Here is a 16,315-nt window from a genome sequence, read left to right as displayed (position 1 = left end):
GAATAATGTGTTAATACTGATTTATGTTTCTTGTTGCATGGTAATAATTCATGGTTATCTTTTATAAAAATGCATATCTTGTTGTTTCAAAAGCATGAAGATTTGTGATTTGTGAAGTGTAGTTTCTTTTGTTTTGCCATAATTGTACCTTAGGTAAGGATGATCTCACCCAAGGTTATTTTGAGAATAAAGGATTTAGTTCAGTAGATTACCATGTTTAAGTCTTGGTTTGAGTATTGGGATGTTGGTAGTTGAGTTTGTCAAGTCAAAACCTTGGAGAAAGGAGAGTTATAGTTTCCGCAGAAAATCAGTTTAGAACCCTGAGGTTTAGAGTGAGTTTTGATCATGTCATTGATGTGCACTTTGAGGCCCAAGCCACCAGAAGTTAGTATTGGGAGTATATAAAAGGTTTTAGGTGTTGTTTGGAGGTTTGCATGTCATTTGGTTAGGTGCACAAGTAGAATAACAAAATATGTCCAGTAGGGGACAGTTTTGTTGCAACTTAGAAATAGGGAGATTTGACCATGTCATGGGTAGGCCTTCATTAGTCCCTGTTGGGCCTTAGTTAGAGGGAGTGTCAGAGAAGTTTTTCCAACCATAGTTCATAGGATATGAGTTAGAACCATGTGTCACAAGTTAATTCAAGTCAGGGCGTTTTTTGCCCAGAAAACAGGGGAAACTTGGACTTTTAGCTTAGGCCCAAGAAGGCCCAAGCCAGGCCCTTGAGCCACATCAAGTTTGTGAGATGCCCTTAGGTCAGGAGAGTCTTGTGTAAAAGTTTTGAAGGAAAACTTGTAGTTTAAGAGTGTCTAATGCACTCAAGAAACCATAGTTGTCATTCTGGAATTTGCACCAGTGAGCACTTTCACTTATCACATAGTTTTAGAACACTTAGAAGTGAGTATTAGGTCGACCACCATAGTTTTAAGATTGTATAAGGTCAGTAGAGCAAAAGGCACAAGTGAGGGTCAATAGGTTTTGGATAGTTTAGGAAAGGCACATCGAGTTAGGAAGCCAAAATTAGAAGACCTTGTCTAGTTTAGCGACCAAGTGACTTAAGTTGTGAGTCGAGATCATCCAAGCCTAGTGTTGCATTATGGTATATATGGTGTTATTGGTATTAATATATGATATGTGATTATGTTGCTATGTGTGTACTTTCATAATTTAAAAGTGAATATAAAATTAGGTGCATATAGGCCTAAGTGTCATCCGTGTTTAATTTCGGGTTGTAAATAGGTTAAGTTAGTGAGAATATATTATAATGAGGATTATTATTTATGTAGGATCTCAAGACGAGGGAAAACCTGCCATAAAGGTCGAGTGAAGCTCCAGTTGCTCCTACCAGTCAGACCAGACCATCCTTTCTCAAGGCAAGTAATTCAACTTGACCTTCGTATTTACTGTTAATAATTCATACATTGCTACAACTATCCATGTCATTTGATATATTAAATCAAGCGTATCTTACGTTTATCTTTGAATCATATAGAAATGCCATGAACCCTCGAGTACGTATTGCAAGTAGTTCAAAAGTCTTATTCATGGTAGTATACTAAACTAATTTGAATGCCATGATAAAGGAAAGGTTAGTTACCACTCTTAGTTGATTCTCTTGATTAACATGTTGATCATTCCTAAGTATTGACATCTCATCCTGATACTTGAACCCCTATAGAACCCTACCTTGAACCTTGAAAGTCAGATACTTATCAAAGTGATCCCTCATTGATTGATACCCCTCTTTCCTATCCTAAAGCTTGACAATTCTGATATATCCTGAGCTAAAAATCAGATCTTCATACCTTAACACCCTTAGTATTCATGAAGCTTACATCCTTGAAGATCCAGCACTTGAACCTTGATGAGAAACCATTGCTTTAAGCCCAATTTGGCATTTCCCTTCATGATATCCAATAGCCTCACTAAATTCCCTTGTCCAAACTTTGATATATGAAAACCATTCAGTTACTTTTATAGAGTATAGTTTTGTGAATCATGGCCCTGAGATTTAATACCATATTTCCTGTATTTCGAGTTGATATATAATCCCTTGATAAAGATGTTTACTGTAAAAAGAGATTTTGTCTTAATTCGGCATCAGTTTTTTTTGAAATGAATAAAATGTGGGTTTTCAGTCCCAAAGGGGGATAAATGTTTTCTTTGAATGGTGGATCTGGACTGAGACGCGAGTCCTTTCCACACTTATATTAGGCTTAAAAGTTTCCTTGGGATTCCCATTAATGTTTTAGAACCCAGCGAGGTACGGGATTACTTCGCGGCTGATCACCGGCTGTAATCCGTAGCGTCCTAAAATGATTTTGATTAAGACATGATTTTTTTGAAATTTGTTTTAATACAAGTAAAAATGATGCCATTACCCAATGTTTTATCTCTCGTTATCTCAGATTATGTCTTCCCATTGACATTCTTTAATTTATATCTCAATTTATGTTTTGTATCGTACTGTTAGCACTTGTTGAGCATTTGGCTCACTTCTTGCTTTACCCTGATATTACAGCTAGCAGCTATGGTTAGATTCAAGCAGACTGCCCGTAAGACCTGTGATGCTGATGCTTATGTTCGAGCTCAGGTAGAATAAGTAATAATAGTTTGTGTGAGGACTCGGTATTTAAAATCAGATGTAATAGTTGGTAGTGTTAGGCTGTTCCAAACCCTAAACTGTAAGATCTTGGAGTTGGTTGTGTATTCTTCTTTTAAAAATGTTGTAATAGTTATATTTAATTTGCTGTTTAAGTTGGGGGCGTGACAGTGATCGTGATACCAGAAGATGCCCAGAACACCAACCAACAACAAGCTCCTCTAGGTGGGGACCAGATAAAAGTACCTCCACCGCAACCCCAAGGTCCGCAGCCTCAAATGCAAACTATCCTAGGTGTGGGAACTTTCAATGTGGGCGATCTGAAAAGGCTACTTAACCATTTGGAAGGCAGAGTGACGGCCACGGCCGAAATCCCTTCTCCGTTCTCGGTGGCTGTAAGAGAGGCGCAGTTGCCAGCAGGATATCGTAACATTAATAGTGATCTCTGTTTCCATGGAAGCTCAGACCCTGTGGAATTCCTGGGCCGATTCAATATAGAGATGGATGTATACCAAGTCCCGGACTTGGATCGATGTCGGCTCTTGGCGGTGACTTTTGGAGAAAGCACCCAACAATGATTTCAAAAGCTTGGGCCGGGAGTAATCACTTCTTGGGACCAAATGAAGACTCTATTCTTGACCAAGTTCCAAGCTACTGTGAGATATGCTCCCTCTGTTACAACTCTCATCAACGTCAGGCAAAGGGAGAATAAAAGCTTGACGTCATACTTTAAAAGGTTCAATATTGAATCTACCAGCGTAAGAGGGGCTTCAGACGAAGCCTTAAAAAGCTTTTTGATAGCATGGCTAAGGGTTAGTTTGGATTTCTGGAAGCACTTACAGGGAAAAGACCCAGCCACTCTGGCGGATGTCTTTGCTTTGGCAGAATCGTTTAAAGCCATAAAGCAGTCTCTAGCAGAGGTACAACCGATAGCGCAAGAAAGTCAGAGAAACAAAGCAAGAAAGAGAGACAGATCTCCAAGCCCAATGTACAGAAGGAGTAGTCGAAGCCCAAACCGGGTGAATGCCACGACCACGAGGAGGGAATGGAGTCCTCCCTCAAGCTATGACTACATAACAAGCCGGTATACACCTTTGGCCGCGTCTATTGAGCATATCTTTGAGGTGAACAAAAACAGAGGGCTACTTAGAATACCTGAGGCTCTATCATCCTGGCAAAGTAAAGACAAGAAAAAGTATTTCGAATACCATGAGTCGTCTGGACATAACACAATGAGTGTCGGCAACTAAAAGATGAGATCGAAGCACTTATCAAGGAAGGATATCTTGGAGAATGGGTGGTTAAGGAAGTAAGGAGTCACAAGGATAGCACTGACAGAGTAAAGGAAGAAGGAGGGTGATCTCCACGGGGGTCGAACAATGAAACTCTAGAAGAAAATAAATTTGTCAGTGACGGCAGTATCCGAACAATCTACGGGGGAGATCCCGGGATGGAATGCAGCAACAGTGCCTTGGCAAGATATGCTAGGGAAGCTCCGTTCAGACCTCTCACAGACATTCATAGGGTGGAGACTCAACCACCCAAACTGTTTAAGGATGAATTCATGGATATCACCTTCAGAGAAGCAGATGTCCGGTGGGTACATCACCCTCACAATGACGTACTAGTTATTTCCATCCAGATCGGGACCAAAAATATCCATAGGGCCTTCATAGACAATGGAAGCTCGGCAAACATCCTCTACTACAAAACCTTTAAAAAGATGGGGCTACCTAATCGGGATATGTCAGGGGAAGATTCGTGGGTCTATGGTTTCTCTGGCGCAGGAGTTAGAGTTATGGGATCAATTCGATTGCCATGTACCTTGGGGGAAAGTCCGTTGTCCGTGACAAAGATGCTCGAGTTTAAGGTTCTAAATCAAGAGTCATCCCACAACGCGTTGTTAGGGTGGCCTTTTCTTTGGGAGATGAGGGTCATTACTTCAATCCACCACCTTACCATCAAGTTTCCAACCCCAAATGGTATGGGATGTATAAAAGGTTCTCAGTATGACTCTTGAGAATGCTACAGGCAAGCTATGAGGGGCTTTAGGAAGGACTCCCACAGCGAAGATGCATCAGATGATGACCGAGAAAGGAGCATCGAACAGTCGATCGAGGAAATCTGAGTCCATTACTATGTCGAGCAAGAAGACGAGCGCCCCTCTGAGCTACCTCCAGCAATGTTGTTCTTGGAAGACACAATCAGAATTGAAATGTTGGAGGAAGAGGAACCCCCAAATGCCATAGTCCAAGCAGATTTCAATAGGGAACGGCTCGAAGGAAGATTTGATGTCTTGCAATGTCTTGGGTAGGATGGGCATAAGGTAGACGCCCCTCTCCCTGAGGGCGCGCCCTTATCTTTAGAAAGTTTAAAGGAAGTAGATGCCCCTATGATACAGGGTGTGCCTTCTAAAGAAATTGATGCTCCCCTCCAAGGGGATGCTCCTTCTCTGCCAAATGATGAGAACTGTGATCTGCCTGACCTAGATCCTCGAATACCAATGCCAACGAAAAGATAGGGCCAGCGGAAGACACAATTGAAATCCCTATCGACGAAAAAGATCCAAGTAGGGTTTTGAGAATTGGATCTCAGTTGGCGCCAAGATTGAAAGAAGGGCTTTCAATATTTCTCTTGGCAAACCTCAATGTATTTGCGTGGAACCATTCTAATATGGTGGGAATCGACCCAGAGGTGATATGCCACCATTTTAACATTGATCCCAATCATAAAGGGGTTAGGCAAAAGCAGAGGGCCGTGAGTGGTGAAAGGGCAATAACCTTGGCGGAAGAAGTAGATAGACTATTGGATGTTGGACTAATCAGGGAATCTTTCTACCCAGATTGGCTGGAAAACCCGGTGTTAGTAAGAAAACCTAACAGCAAGTGGAGAACATATGTGGATTTCACCGATCTGAATAAGGCGTGCCCAAAGGATAGCTTTTCTTTTCCAAGAATTGACCAGTTGGTCGACGCCAAGGAAGGACATGCCTTGCTCAGTTTTATGGATGCATACTCCAGGTATAATCAAATTCTCATGTATGGGCCTGACCAAGAGCACACCTCTTTTATCACTGATAGAGGACTCTATTGCTATATCGGGATGCCATTTAGTATGATCAACACTGGGGCAACTTATCAAAGATTGGTAAACAAAATGTTTAATAGGCATATTGGGAAGACGATGGAGGTATACGTGGATGTTATGCTTGTAAAATGTAAGAAGGCGAAAGATCACATTGCAAACTTAGATGAGATGTTCCATATTCTGAGAAAATATAGAATGAAACTTAACCCTAAGAAGTGTGTATTCGTTGTGGAATCGAGAAAATTCTTGGGATTCATGGTTAACCACCGAGGAATTGAGGCGAACCCGGTAAAAATCAAGGCTCTATTGGACATGAAATCCCTACCAGCGTCAAGCAAGTGCAAAGTCTGACGGAAAGGATTGCAGCTTTAAATCGATTTGTCTTAAAGTCATCAGATATGTGCAAAGAATTATTCAAAGAAATCAAAGGAATGGGAAAGGATTTTTTGTAGACCTCAGATTGTGAAGAGGCTTTTCTGAAAATCAAAGAGCAGTTGGGGAATCCTCCGATGTTGGCCAAGCCAGAAGAGGGAGAAATGTTGATTCTTTACTTGGAGGTTTCAGAATAATCCGTCAGCGCGGTAGTGGTAAAGGAGGAAGCAAGCCATCAATGGCCCGTGTACTACGTGAGCAAAAGATTGTTTGATGCAGAAACCAGATATACCAACATGGAGAAATTGGTATACGCCCTTATTCTTGCGGCATAAAAGTTAAGGCCATATTTCCAAGCTCACCGAATAGAGGTTCGCACCGCTTATCCACTCCGGCATATTCTGCATAAACCGGAATCATCGGGAAGAATGTTAAAGTGGGCGATAGAGCTGGGATAATTCGATTTGGAATATTGTCCTCGTACGACGATCAAAGGACATGCGTTGGTTGATTTTATATTTTAGTTTGACTCTGAGGTAGACAATAAGGCTATAGTATTGGCAGAGCCTTCCTCGTAAGGAAATCCTCATATTGATGAAAGGGAAGAGTTCTCACACCCTTTGTGGATCTTTCATGTTGATGGGGCTGTAAATAATAACGGAGCAGGCATCGGGATTGTCTTAGTCACCTCGGAAGGGCATATTTGATGAGTGACATCCGCTTCAAATTTATGTCACCAACAATGATGCCGAGTATGAAGCATTGATCAATGGTTTGAAAATAGCTCTGGAAGTGGGGGGTTGTGAATCTGATTGCTCGGAGTGACTCTGAGTTAGTTGTAAATCAAGTCAAGGAGGTTTCCAAGCCCGGGGACCCCGGACAGAGTTATATATGAGATGCGCGCAGCGTCCATTGGAAAAATTTGGAAGTGCCAGGCTAGAAGTGTTCCAAGGGAGGAAAATAGTAATACGGATGCTTTGGCAAAGATGGGATCGCAAATGGACAACATCCAACTTGGGCAAATCCCTTTGGGAATCCAGAAGATACCAAGTGTTCCAGAGGTAGGGTGTTCCAGACACTAGAGATCCCGTGAGAAAATTGTATAACCCCCATTCATAATTATATTCGAATGGGAGCTTTGCCAGAAGATAAGCTACAGGATCGATGCCTTCGCTACCAGGCTGCTAAGTATGTTGAATATGATGGGATATTATATAAGAGAGGATTTAACCAACCACTGTTACGCTGCGTGGACCTAGAAGAAGGAAATTATATCCTCAGGGAGGTGCACGAAGGGATTTGTGGTAATCACTCGGGGGGTGGTTCATTGGCATTAAAAGTTCTCAGACAAGGATATTACTGGCCAACTATCAAAGAAGATGCCTTCAAGTTTGTTCGGGCTTGTGACCGTTGCCTGCGATTCGCTAATTTTTCCAATGCCCCGGCAACGTCTATTACTTCATTGGAAAGTCCTTGGCCTTTTGCCATGTGGGGGATCGATTTTATTGGAGAGTTGCCCAAAGCAAAGGGGGTGTGAAATATGTCGTGGTGGCTGTTGACTACTTTACTAAATGGGCGGAAGCCATGCCACTGGCCACGATCACAGCATAGAAGATAAAGGACTTCATTTTCAACTCCATAGTCTGTAGGTTCGGCATTCCGTACAAGCTCATCTCGGATAATGGGAAGCAGTTTGACAGTAAAGAGCTAAGGAAGCTTTGTGAAGACTTGAACATCAAGAAAGATTTTGCAGCGGTCTATCACCCGCAAAGCAATGGTCAGATAGAAGCTATAAACAAAATCATAAATCATACTTTGAAGGCTAAGTTGGAAGAAAAGAAGGGAGATTGGCCAGAAGAGATGCCCATGGTCCTTTGGTCTTACAACATGACTCTTAGATCAACCACAGGAGAAACCCCATTTTTGATGACTTATGGGTATGAGGCTATGGTTCCCGTGGAGGTAGGTGTCAGATCCCTACGAAGAGACTTGTTTGTTGAAGAAGATGCAGAAGTTAACTAAAGGCTCCACTTGGATTTGCTAGACGAAGCCTGGATAAACTCTCAGTTAAAGCTTGTTACGTATCAGCAGAGAATCGCGAGGTATTTTAATAAGAAGGTAAAGTCCGTGCCATTCAAGGTGGGGGATCTTGTGTTACGGAAGGTCATGCCAAACACCAAAATAGCTCAGTATGGAGTGCTTGGAGCTAACTTGGAGGGACCATACAAGGTCAAAGCTATATTTTGGAAGGGAACCTATCGCTTGGAAGATTTGGATGGCAAGCTTATTCCCCAAGCTTGGAATGCGGAGCATCTACGGAAATATTATCAGTAGGCAATGGCTCTGGCCCCCTCATTTCTATGATTAATTCATATTTAATAGACTAGTAACAAATAAATTCCTCCTAGCCTAAGGGGGTAGTATACATGACTACGAACCTTGGAACTTACAGAAGGATAAAATTTTCAAATAATTTCCCCACATAGCATAGTAGCCATGTGACTGGTGTAATTTTTACACTAGAGCGCATTATCAATAAAAAGAAAAGTTGATTAAAATTGTTTTGATTGCCTGGCATATAAACTACAAAGAAAAACTCAGGGCGCACCCTGATAATAAAGTCCATAATGTGGAAAAAGTTATTCATGATACAGTAACAGAAGATATCCATAATATGATAGCAAATCTCCATTATTGGAATACATGATTCCTAAGCCAGAGGCTTGAAAATCTGCTATCTGGAAAAATACCTAAAATCAGGGGTGCGTCTTATAGTAAGGCGCGCCCAGTTAAAGAATTGTTATGCATGCAAAAATGGACGCAAAAACACGCCTCCATAAAAGGACGCGCCTAAAAGTATGACACTTAGCAAATTGATGGCACAGAAATAAAAGTGTGTGGCTGATTAAATAAAACTAGGGCAAAGATCCAAACAAAATAAGGTGCACCATCAGTATGGTACTTAAAAGGTAAAGAGGCACCTCAATATTTTTACCCTTGAAAAGATAAGTCTTACATATCAAGGTGCGCCATTAGTTTGGTACTTAAATAAATTTTTGCAAAAGAATTACTGTATAAGAAAGGTTAAAGTAAAAGAAACATTAAACAGAGAGTAGCAAAACAAAATATAAGTCATACAACTTTGCATAGCATCAAAAGAGGGTTGGCTCCTCAAAAGTATTTGAAGCTTAAGTACGAATGCAGTTTAAACATGAAAATAAATTAAGGCGCGCCCTGATTTTCACCAGTAGGAGGAATAGATTGGAGAGGAGTTGAGGGGTCAACTTCAGGCGCGTTCTTCTCAGGCTCGTCCGTAGGCACGCCCTCAGCCTCCTTCAACCCAAGCTCAATCCTTTTTTCCTGGATCTCTTTGGCAAACTCTTTCTTGAACTCTGCCATCTCCGCAGCAGTTTCCTCGCCAAACTTCTAAAAATCATACTCGGGATCGTGTACCACAAACCCTATCCTGTAAAAGTGAAAACCATTAGCAAATGTTTCATCTGTGATGATCCTCCTTTCCTCCAGCCAGCCATTCTTTTCCTGATCCTCAAGGTACTCTATCCTCGTCTTTGCTTCAGCCAGTTCTACATGAAGAGATTTTTCCTTCTTTATGGCGATTTCAAGTTGGGAGGTTGAATTTGCAAATTCCCCCTTGAGAAAATCTATCTCAAAGTCCTTGGCCTTGATGTCCTTGGAATGGAGGAAATCCTTGTCTTTGAGAGTATTCTTCAGAATGTTGTTATCCCCTTGAAGCCTCTCAAGGCGCGCCTTCTCCTCTAGAAACTTGTTCACCATCTGATTAGAATGAATGAACAGTTGGCAAGATGCGTTGATGGAAGCCCTGGTAGTCTCCTCCAATCTCATAGCTTGCCACTGCTCCACCTCCTCATCTGCAACATGGACGGAACCCAGGGGAACAAGGGAACTGAGAGCAGCGGAAAAACCCGAAGGCGCGCCATATGTCCTTGGTTTCTTGGTCGCGCCCTGTTTTTCGGTCAGGTCGATGATTGGCCTCTATTGAATAGGAGTAGGTTGAGGAACAGGAGTTGGCATAGGGATGGATGTTTGTTCCATGGAGCATCTCTCATTGATTTGGGATTGGGTTTGTTGGTTGGGCGCGCCCCGAACGACTTAGGAATCCTTAAAGGAGCCATCTCTGCACAAAACATGGAAAATGTTAGTGAAACTTGGCAATAGGGCGCGCCTAACAGTGAGGACGCGCTGAACAAGGCAATTAACAGAGGTTACAGGCAGGAAATATAAGGAAAAAAACAACTAGTAAAGATAGCAACAATATAAATATGTAACTTATAAAGCCCCAAGTAAAAGGCACGCCCTAAGTAAGTGATGTGAATCAATAATCTAATATGTCGGGCTTAAAACTAACAGGAAGTTTTATTAAGTAACGAGGACGCGACAACAATGGAAGGCGTGCCTTTAGGATCTAAAATGATCAAACCTGAAGGAGCCTCGCCTTGAAGGGAGCTGTCTTCTATTTCTTCCTCTTATTCCTCAGCTTCTTCATCACTATCTATGTCAAGGGCACGAGAAACGGGAACGCCTTTCGTAAATCTCATAAATTTACGTTTCACCCCCACCTGGTCAGAAAGGATTCCAACCCTCATAAGGTTGGTCCTGGTAACCAACGTTTTTAGATTCCATTTCTCAGCAGAAACTCTGAGCAGAGCTTCAGCCCGCCTTTTAGGCTCGCCTTCAAGAGCTTTCATGTGACGCCCCGAACCCCGGGATGACCTCAGAAACCCGAACCCGGGAATGCCAAACCAAACCAATCAACTCAATATATGCTTACACAACCTTAAACTTAATTAATAATATATAATACTAATAGTATTCCAATTATTATAACCAAAGTTCATGATACCACCATAAGTCTATTACACAAGCATTATTCATTAAGATACTACACGCTTTTCATCGTCTACTAAGCCTTAGTTCATCACATTCTTATCCTTTCCTGAACATCCTTATCTCCAAAGTTCTTTCATGTGGAAGTTAGTGACATAAACGAATGAGCTCAGAAAGCTCAGTAAGCATATATAGTAGAATTCAACTGAGGTTTATCCGAGAAATCAAAGTTCATCAAACAAATATTCGAATAAAGAGACATGAAAGATACTACAATCTACAAAAATTCATCATATAGTTCTCCCAAGATTAAAACTGAGTATTCAAGCATGACAGGTTCATCAATTCATCAAGTTGGGATCCCGGCCAGCTAAACAATCGGTTTAGCTTTACTTCCGATTAGGAAGTATCATCATCAGTTCATCAATATCAATGCAAGAATACTCATTTTTCATCAGTGAAGCATTAGTCTAACTCATATCATTATTTAAACATTAACAGTGAATCAGTACAGTATATACTTACAGTGCACCGCTTAATTTATTCTCTATGAATCTCGAACTTCGAATTGATTTTACTATCAATCTTTCTTCCTAAATACATAATTCAAAAATGCACATAAATTTTATTATTATTATAACCTATTTATTTTCTAACTGAACTAATAATTACCAAATTACTAAATAAGATAAAGAAATTAAGTTCGCGATTAAGAAAAACTAACCGAATTTGTTGGTTGAAACAACCGAAGCGGATAGTTCTATTTAAGGAAACTATACAAACTTAAATAAGGAAAGTAAGGATTTATTTTTCCTACATCCTCGATGTCGTACAATAGTAAGGAAGTTGGAAAAATATAGTTTAAGAAATTCAACCTAACACTCGTGTTTTTCTAAAAACTATCACATGACTTCCTCTATTTATGTCCTTTTTTCATAATTACATATAATGATACCTTTCTATTTATTCTAATATACTTCACTTCTCCTTTTCAATGTGGTATAAAGATAGGTAGGGAAAAAATAAAAGTTAAGCAAGGAACACAATATCTAGAATGTATTAGCACCCTTTTTAAAACTCACCCAGCCATTAGCTTTTTCCATCTTACTTTTACTTGTTAAAATTCTGAGGTCAAGTTCTTCTATATATTCTAGTTAGATATGCTTATTATTCTCAATATGGTACTTGGTCATATTTACTTCCCATGTATAACTTGTTATCCCACATTGAAAGTTTTACAACATAGGCATCTCCCACACTCTATATAAACTTGACTTGGTTGCAAGTTTTGAATTGTATTGCACTCCATTTTATCCCACATCGAAGAGTTTTCAAAGGAAAACTCTTCCAAATTCTATATATTTCTTAAGGATTGTTTCCTAGCTTTCATAGAGCTTATCTAGACTTCACTTAGATGTTGAGAGATAGCTCAAAAATTCTTGAACTAGAGAATTTAACTCAATTATAAAGAAAAATTCGCAATAATACATGAATTTCTTGACCTGGGTGCATGTGACTTACTAGCACTTATTTATTGAGAAAAAATATAACCTTGTGTCCCACATTGAAACCTTTAGTGTTGAAGGATTTTTTTATATATAAATCTCTATATGACTTGCATAAGTTCTAAAACTCGGATGGTACAAAACCATCTTGACATTCTTTGAGAATAACTTAAAGTCTAAAATTTTGAATTATAAGCCAATGCATGAGAAAACCTTTAAAAATCCAAGTATTGGATAAAAACTTGAAAGTATGAGTGCTAAGTCCCGCTTTGATAATAAAATACATCAATTGATTTCCTTCCCCTTTATATAGGGAATTAGGTTCATATGCAAGGTTAGGGAACATTTGCCCCACATCGATCAAGTAAAGAACTTGATACCCTCCTTTCTCTATATATATAGACATCTGAAACGTATACAACTCAAGGACAACTTGTCCCACATCAAAATGGTGTGAGCTCAAGTATCTTTTTACTCATATATATTTTTAATTAACATGTCCTTTAACAAGTTTTAAGTTTGTGAGTTTAATTGGACTTACTACATGATCTGCCTAATGGCCTAGTAATACTAGTTCAAAATTTGTCCCTCCTTAGTCATGGGCTCTGATGCATATTAGCTCGCCTATATTTCTTTGACTTTTGACAATATAAGATTTTCATCTATTCTTTAATTCGGTCCATTACTAGTTTAAAATTTATAGTGCTTAATATATATCGAACCCAAAAGTTAAGTAAATAAATTTTCTATAGTGACTAACATGAATCAACTAATGTCACATAGAAGTATCATATATTATAATAATTATATTATTAAATCTTAAATTATCAAAAATAGAGTCGGGATATTACATTTCATCACTGGTTTGTCTAAAGGAAAAGGAAGGCTATAAGAATCAAGTAATAAATGAAAATAGGAAAAATGAAAGAGAGGGCGCGCCCTTACTTGGGGATGTGTTGAATTGAATCCTTATCCTTGGAACATCGTACAGGTAGAAGAAGTTTTCTTTCCTGCCCTTCTCATGGCTGAGTTTCCCGGAAGAAAACCTTTTTTTGTTGTACTGAGCCACTAAGTAATAATAACTGTGGTCAGATTTTCTTAGGCTAAAAAAGTGACTTACCTCAGCCACTATGGGCTGGGGAAAGCCTAAATCAGTGTAAAGAATGAACAAAGCAAGGACAAATTTGTAGCTGTTGGGAGAAAGTTGGAGTGGGGCCACATCATAAAGCTCTATCACTTCTTGAAGGAAAGGATGTAAAGGCACGCCAACACCTAATGAAACCAGCTAGGGCTGGTTACCATTCTGGAAATCCTGAAGTTCCTTCCATAATTGAAGAGGGTGTCCTCATCAAAAAAGTTACTCTCATCACGGAGAGGCGAGGTGTTTTCTTCAGACGCGCCCTCAGACTATTGAGGAAAGGGCGCGCCCGCAGACTATTGTGGAGAGGGGATTGGAGGAAACAATCTTATAAGAGACCTTGAAGGGTCCTGACCCAACATTCACCCCATATTCGGTCCCCCTATACATGTCTGCATTCAAGATTTCCAACTGATCGTCATCATCCAACTCGGTATTAGCAGGGATTGGAGATCTTTCTTTTTGAACTAATTTCTGTTTACCCCTTCTATGATTTAGAGGAACGTGGTCTTTAGAGTCAGTTGATGATTCTGCCATTATATCGCTAACTTTAAATTCTTTAACAAGGCGCGCCTCTTGTTCTAAAAAGCGGGGAGTCCTGTGTGCGTCTGGGAATTCTGGCTTGAAAGAGATAGATGGAGGGGAATAAATCCCTAACTTAGTGCAAAAATCCTTAAAATGATGAAAGGGTGATGTTATTCCATAACAATACAACAAGAATTACAGAAGGGAGGGTTGAATGTAATTTTGGCTTCTTTTCGAGATTTATAGAAATGTTCTAACTCAATATATATATATATATATATACGTGTTTTGATTTGCAAAGTGCGGAATAAGGAATTAATTAAATCAAACACAAAGTAATAAAAACACAAGTCTTTAAAACTTTCTGGTGGATTTAAATGTATCCACCAGATATATATATATATAGATATATATCGATTTGAGAACTCTGTAAAGCTCAAATTGGCTCACAGCTACTTTACAAGTGAACAAATAAACTACAGAAAAATTCTTAACAGTTACAGCTTTTTCTATTTCTCTTCTAAATGTGTTTGCTTAGTTATTTGTTCTACTGGCTACACTTGGTTTATATATCACCAAGTTTACATGGTAATAAGACAGGATAATAAAATAAAACCTATCAAGTCTAACTACATGCTGCTTCACTACTCTATCTAGCATCTTTGAAAATATTCATATCTTGCATGGAAATGGTAATGCTTTTTTGTTCTCAATTTCCTGCTAAACAGGCTGCCACATTCCTTTTACAAACACCCAACGCATGTGACTGTGGTGTTACTGTCAACAGATATTTGAATTGATCATCTGTCGGGTACATGCTTGTTATCCATCGGGTAGCTTTGTTGATCATCCGTCGGGTAGCTTTGTTGATCATCCTCCGGGTAGCTTTGTTGATCATCCGTTGGGTAGCTATTTGACACTTGACTCCATTTCACTTATGCAGAATTACAAGACATCTTATATTTACAATTAATCAACCTATTCTGCATCTACTAGTAGTCAACATGACTCATATGCTACTACAGAATCTACATAAAGTTGTTTGCAGAAATGTGCTACAATACTTATTATTACATAAGCTACTCACTCGATGGATATCAAATCATCATCCGTCGGGACTATATTGAATCATCCGTCGGGACTATATTTGATCATTCGTCAAGTGCTACAAAATTCACCAAGTTAAATCTACTAATGTGTTTTGTATGATTTATCATCAAGTTCACAACATATTCCTAACAATCTCCCTCAATTTATGTCTACTGGAATTGTAGCCATAAATTAAGAGAAACTTGATGATAACAAAACACTCTAAGAATACAAATTGAAAATAGTAGTTAAAACTGATAAGTGCTGCAATATTTACTGAAAAATGAACAATGCAAAGTATACAAAGAATAGCTCACAATTATTATCAAGGTGCTCCTCTAGTCTGAGCAGATAAGTCTATTTCCTTGATTGTCTAGGTTTCTTCCCAAGCCTCATGTTGTTCTTTTCTATCTGGTTTTTGAGTTGTCTGTGGAATTCAAGTTCATCAGCTTCTGAGAGATCTATCATTCCTTGCATTTCCAATAGAGTCTCATTGCTAGAGATACTCAATTGGTCCTCCAATCTGAAAAATCTTCCAACTCCCTTTTCATCCATGAATTCCATCAACCAATAAGGCCTCAAATGCACTCTCATTCATGTGAAGGGAATATATAGAGTTTTTGGGAGTGCATCTTTGGCTGTATTACTCATCATCTCCTCAATCTTCTTTAGAACTAATCTTCTAGCAGTAACATGGTACCCAAAGTTCTTTTTGAATGATGAGTAGATCTTTATTAGAACAGATTGGCTTTGTAGGAGGATCCTGTGAAGTGGTCATATGATCTCTTTTTCTCCCTTGTACTTGAATAACAGTCTTTCAGAGAGATGTCTATGAGCATCAATTCCTCTAACTTCTTCCAATTCATCTAAGTAGAGGTTAATGTCAGAAAATTCTTTGATATCACAGATGTACTACATATCTCCTTTGTTGACTATAGATTTAGATTTGACTAGGGTCTTTGATTTGAGAATCACTGGTTTCACTTTCTTGCTAGCTCTTATCTTTATCTTCTTTGTCTTGAAGATAGGAAAGTTTAGCTCAGGAATAGGCAAGTTATCCCAGTCCACTGGCTCATCTTTTGGAATTATGGGCTCACCATGTATATTCCTAGTTGGATCCACCACCTTGAA

The 16,315-nt window shown here is 39.4% G+C and overlaps 1 protein-coding gene across 1 annotated transcript; it reads left to right on the top strand.

Moving 5' to 3' along the window:
* Positions 1 to 4,052: 4,052 nt before the first annotated feature.
* Positions 4,053 to 6,040, top strand: LOC141691055 (uncharacterized). Its single transcript, XM_074495802.1, has 2 exons — positions 4,053 to 4,609; positions 5,092 to 6,040. The coding sequence occupies exons 1-2, from the start codon at positions 4,053 to 4,055 to the stop codon at positions 6,038 to 6,040; spliced, it is 1,506 nt and encodes a 501-aa protein (XP_074351903.1).
* Positions 6,041 to 16,315: the final 10,275 nt, after the last annotated feature.

Source organism: Apium graveolens, chromosome 10, assembly GCF_009905375.1.
Source record: "Apium graveolens cultivar Ventura chromosome 10, ASM990537v1, whole genome shotgun sequence".
Classification (NCBI taxonomy): domain Eukaryota; kingdom Viridiplantae; phylum Streptophyta; class Magnoliopsida; order Apiales; family Apiaceae; genus Apium; species Apium graveolens.
The sequence above is the reverse complement of the archived record's forward strand: the minus strand, read 5'-3'. Positions and strand labels throughout refer to the sequence as shown.

Bases quoted from the DNA above. Each gene is read 5' to 3' on its own strand.
- LOC141691055 (XM_074495802.1), top strand. From the start codon at position 4,053: ATGGAATGCAGCAACAGTGCCTTGGCAAGATATGCTAGGGAAGCTCCG. The intron at 4,610-5,091 runs GTATGACTCTTG...TGCCTGACCTAG, and splicing joins GGATGTATAAAAGGTTCTCA to ATCCTCGAATACCAATGCCA.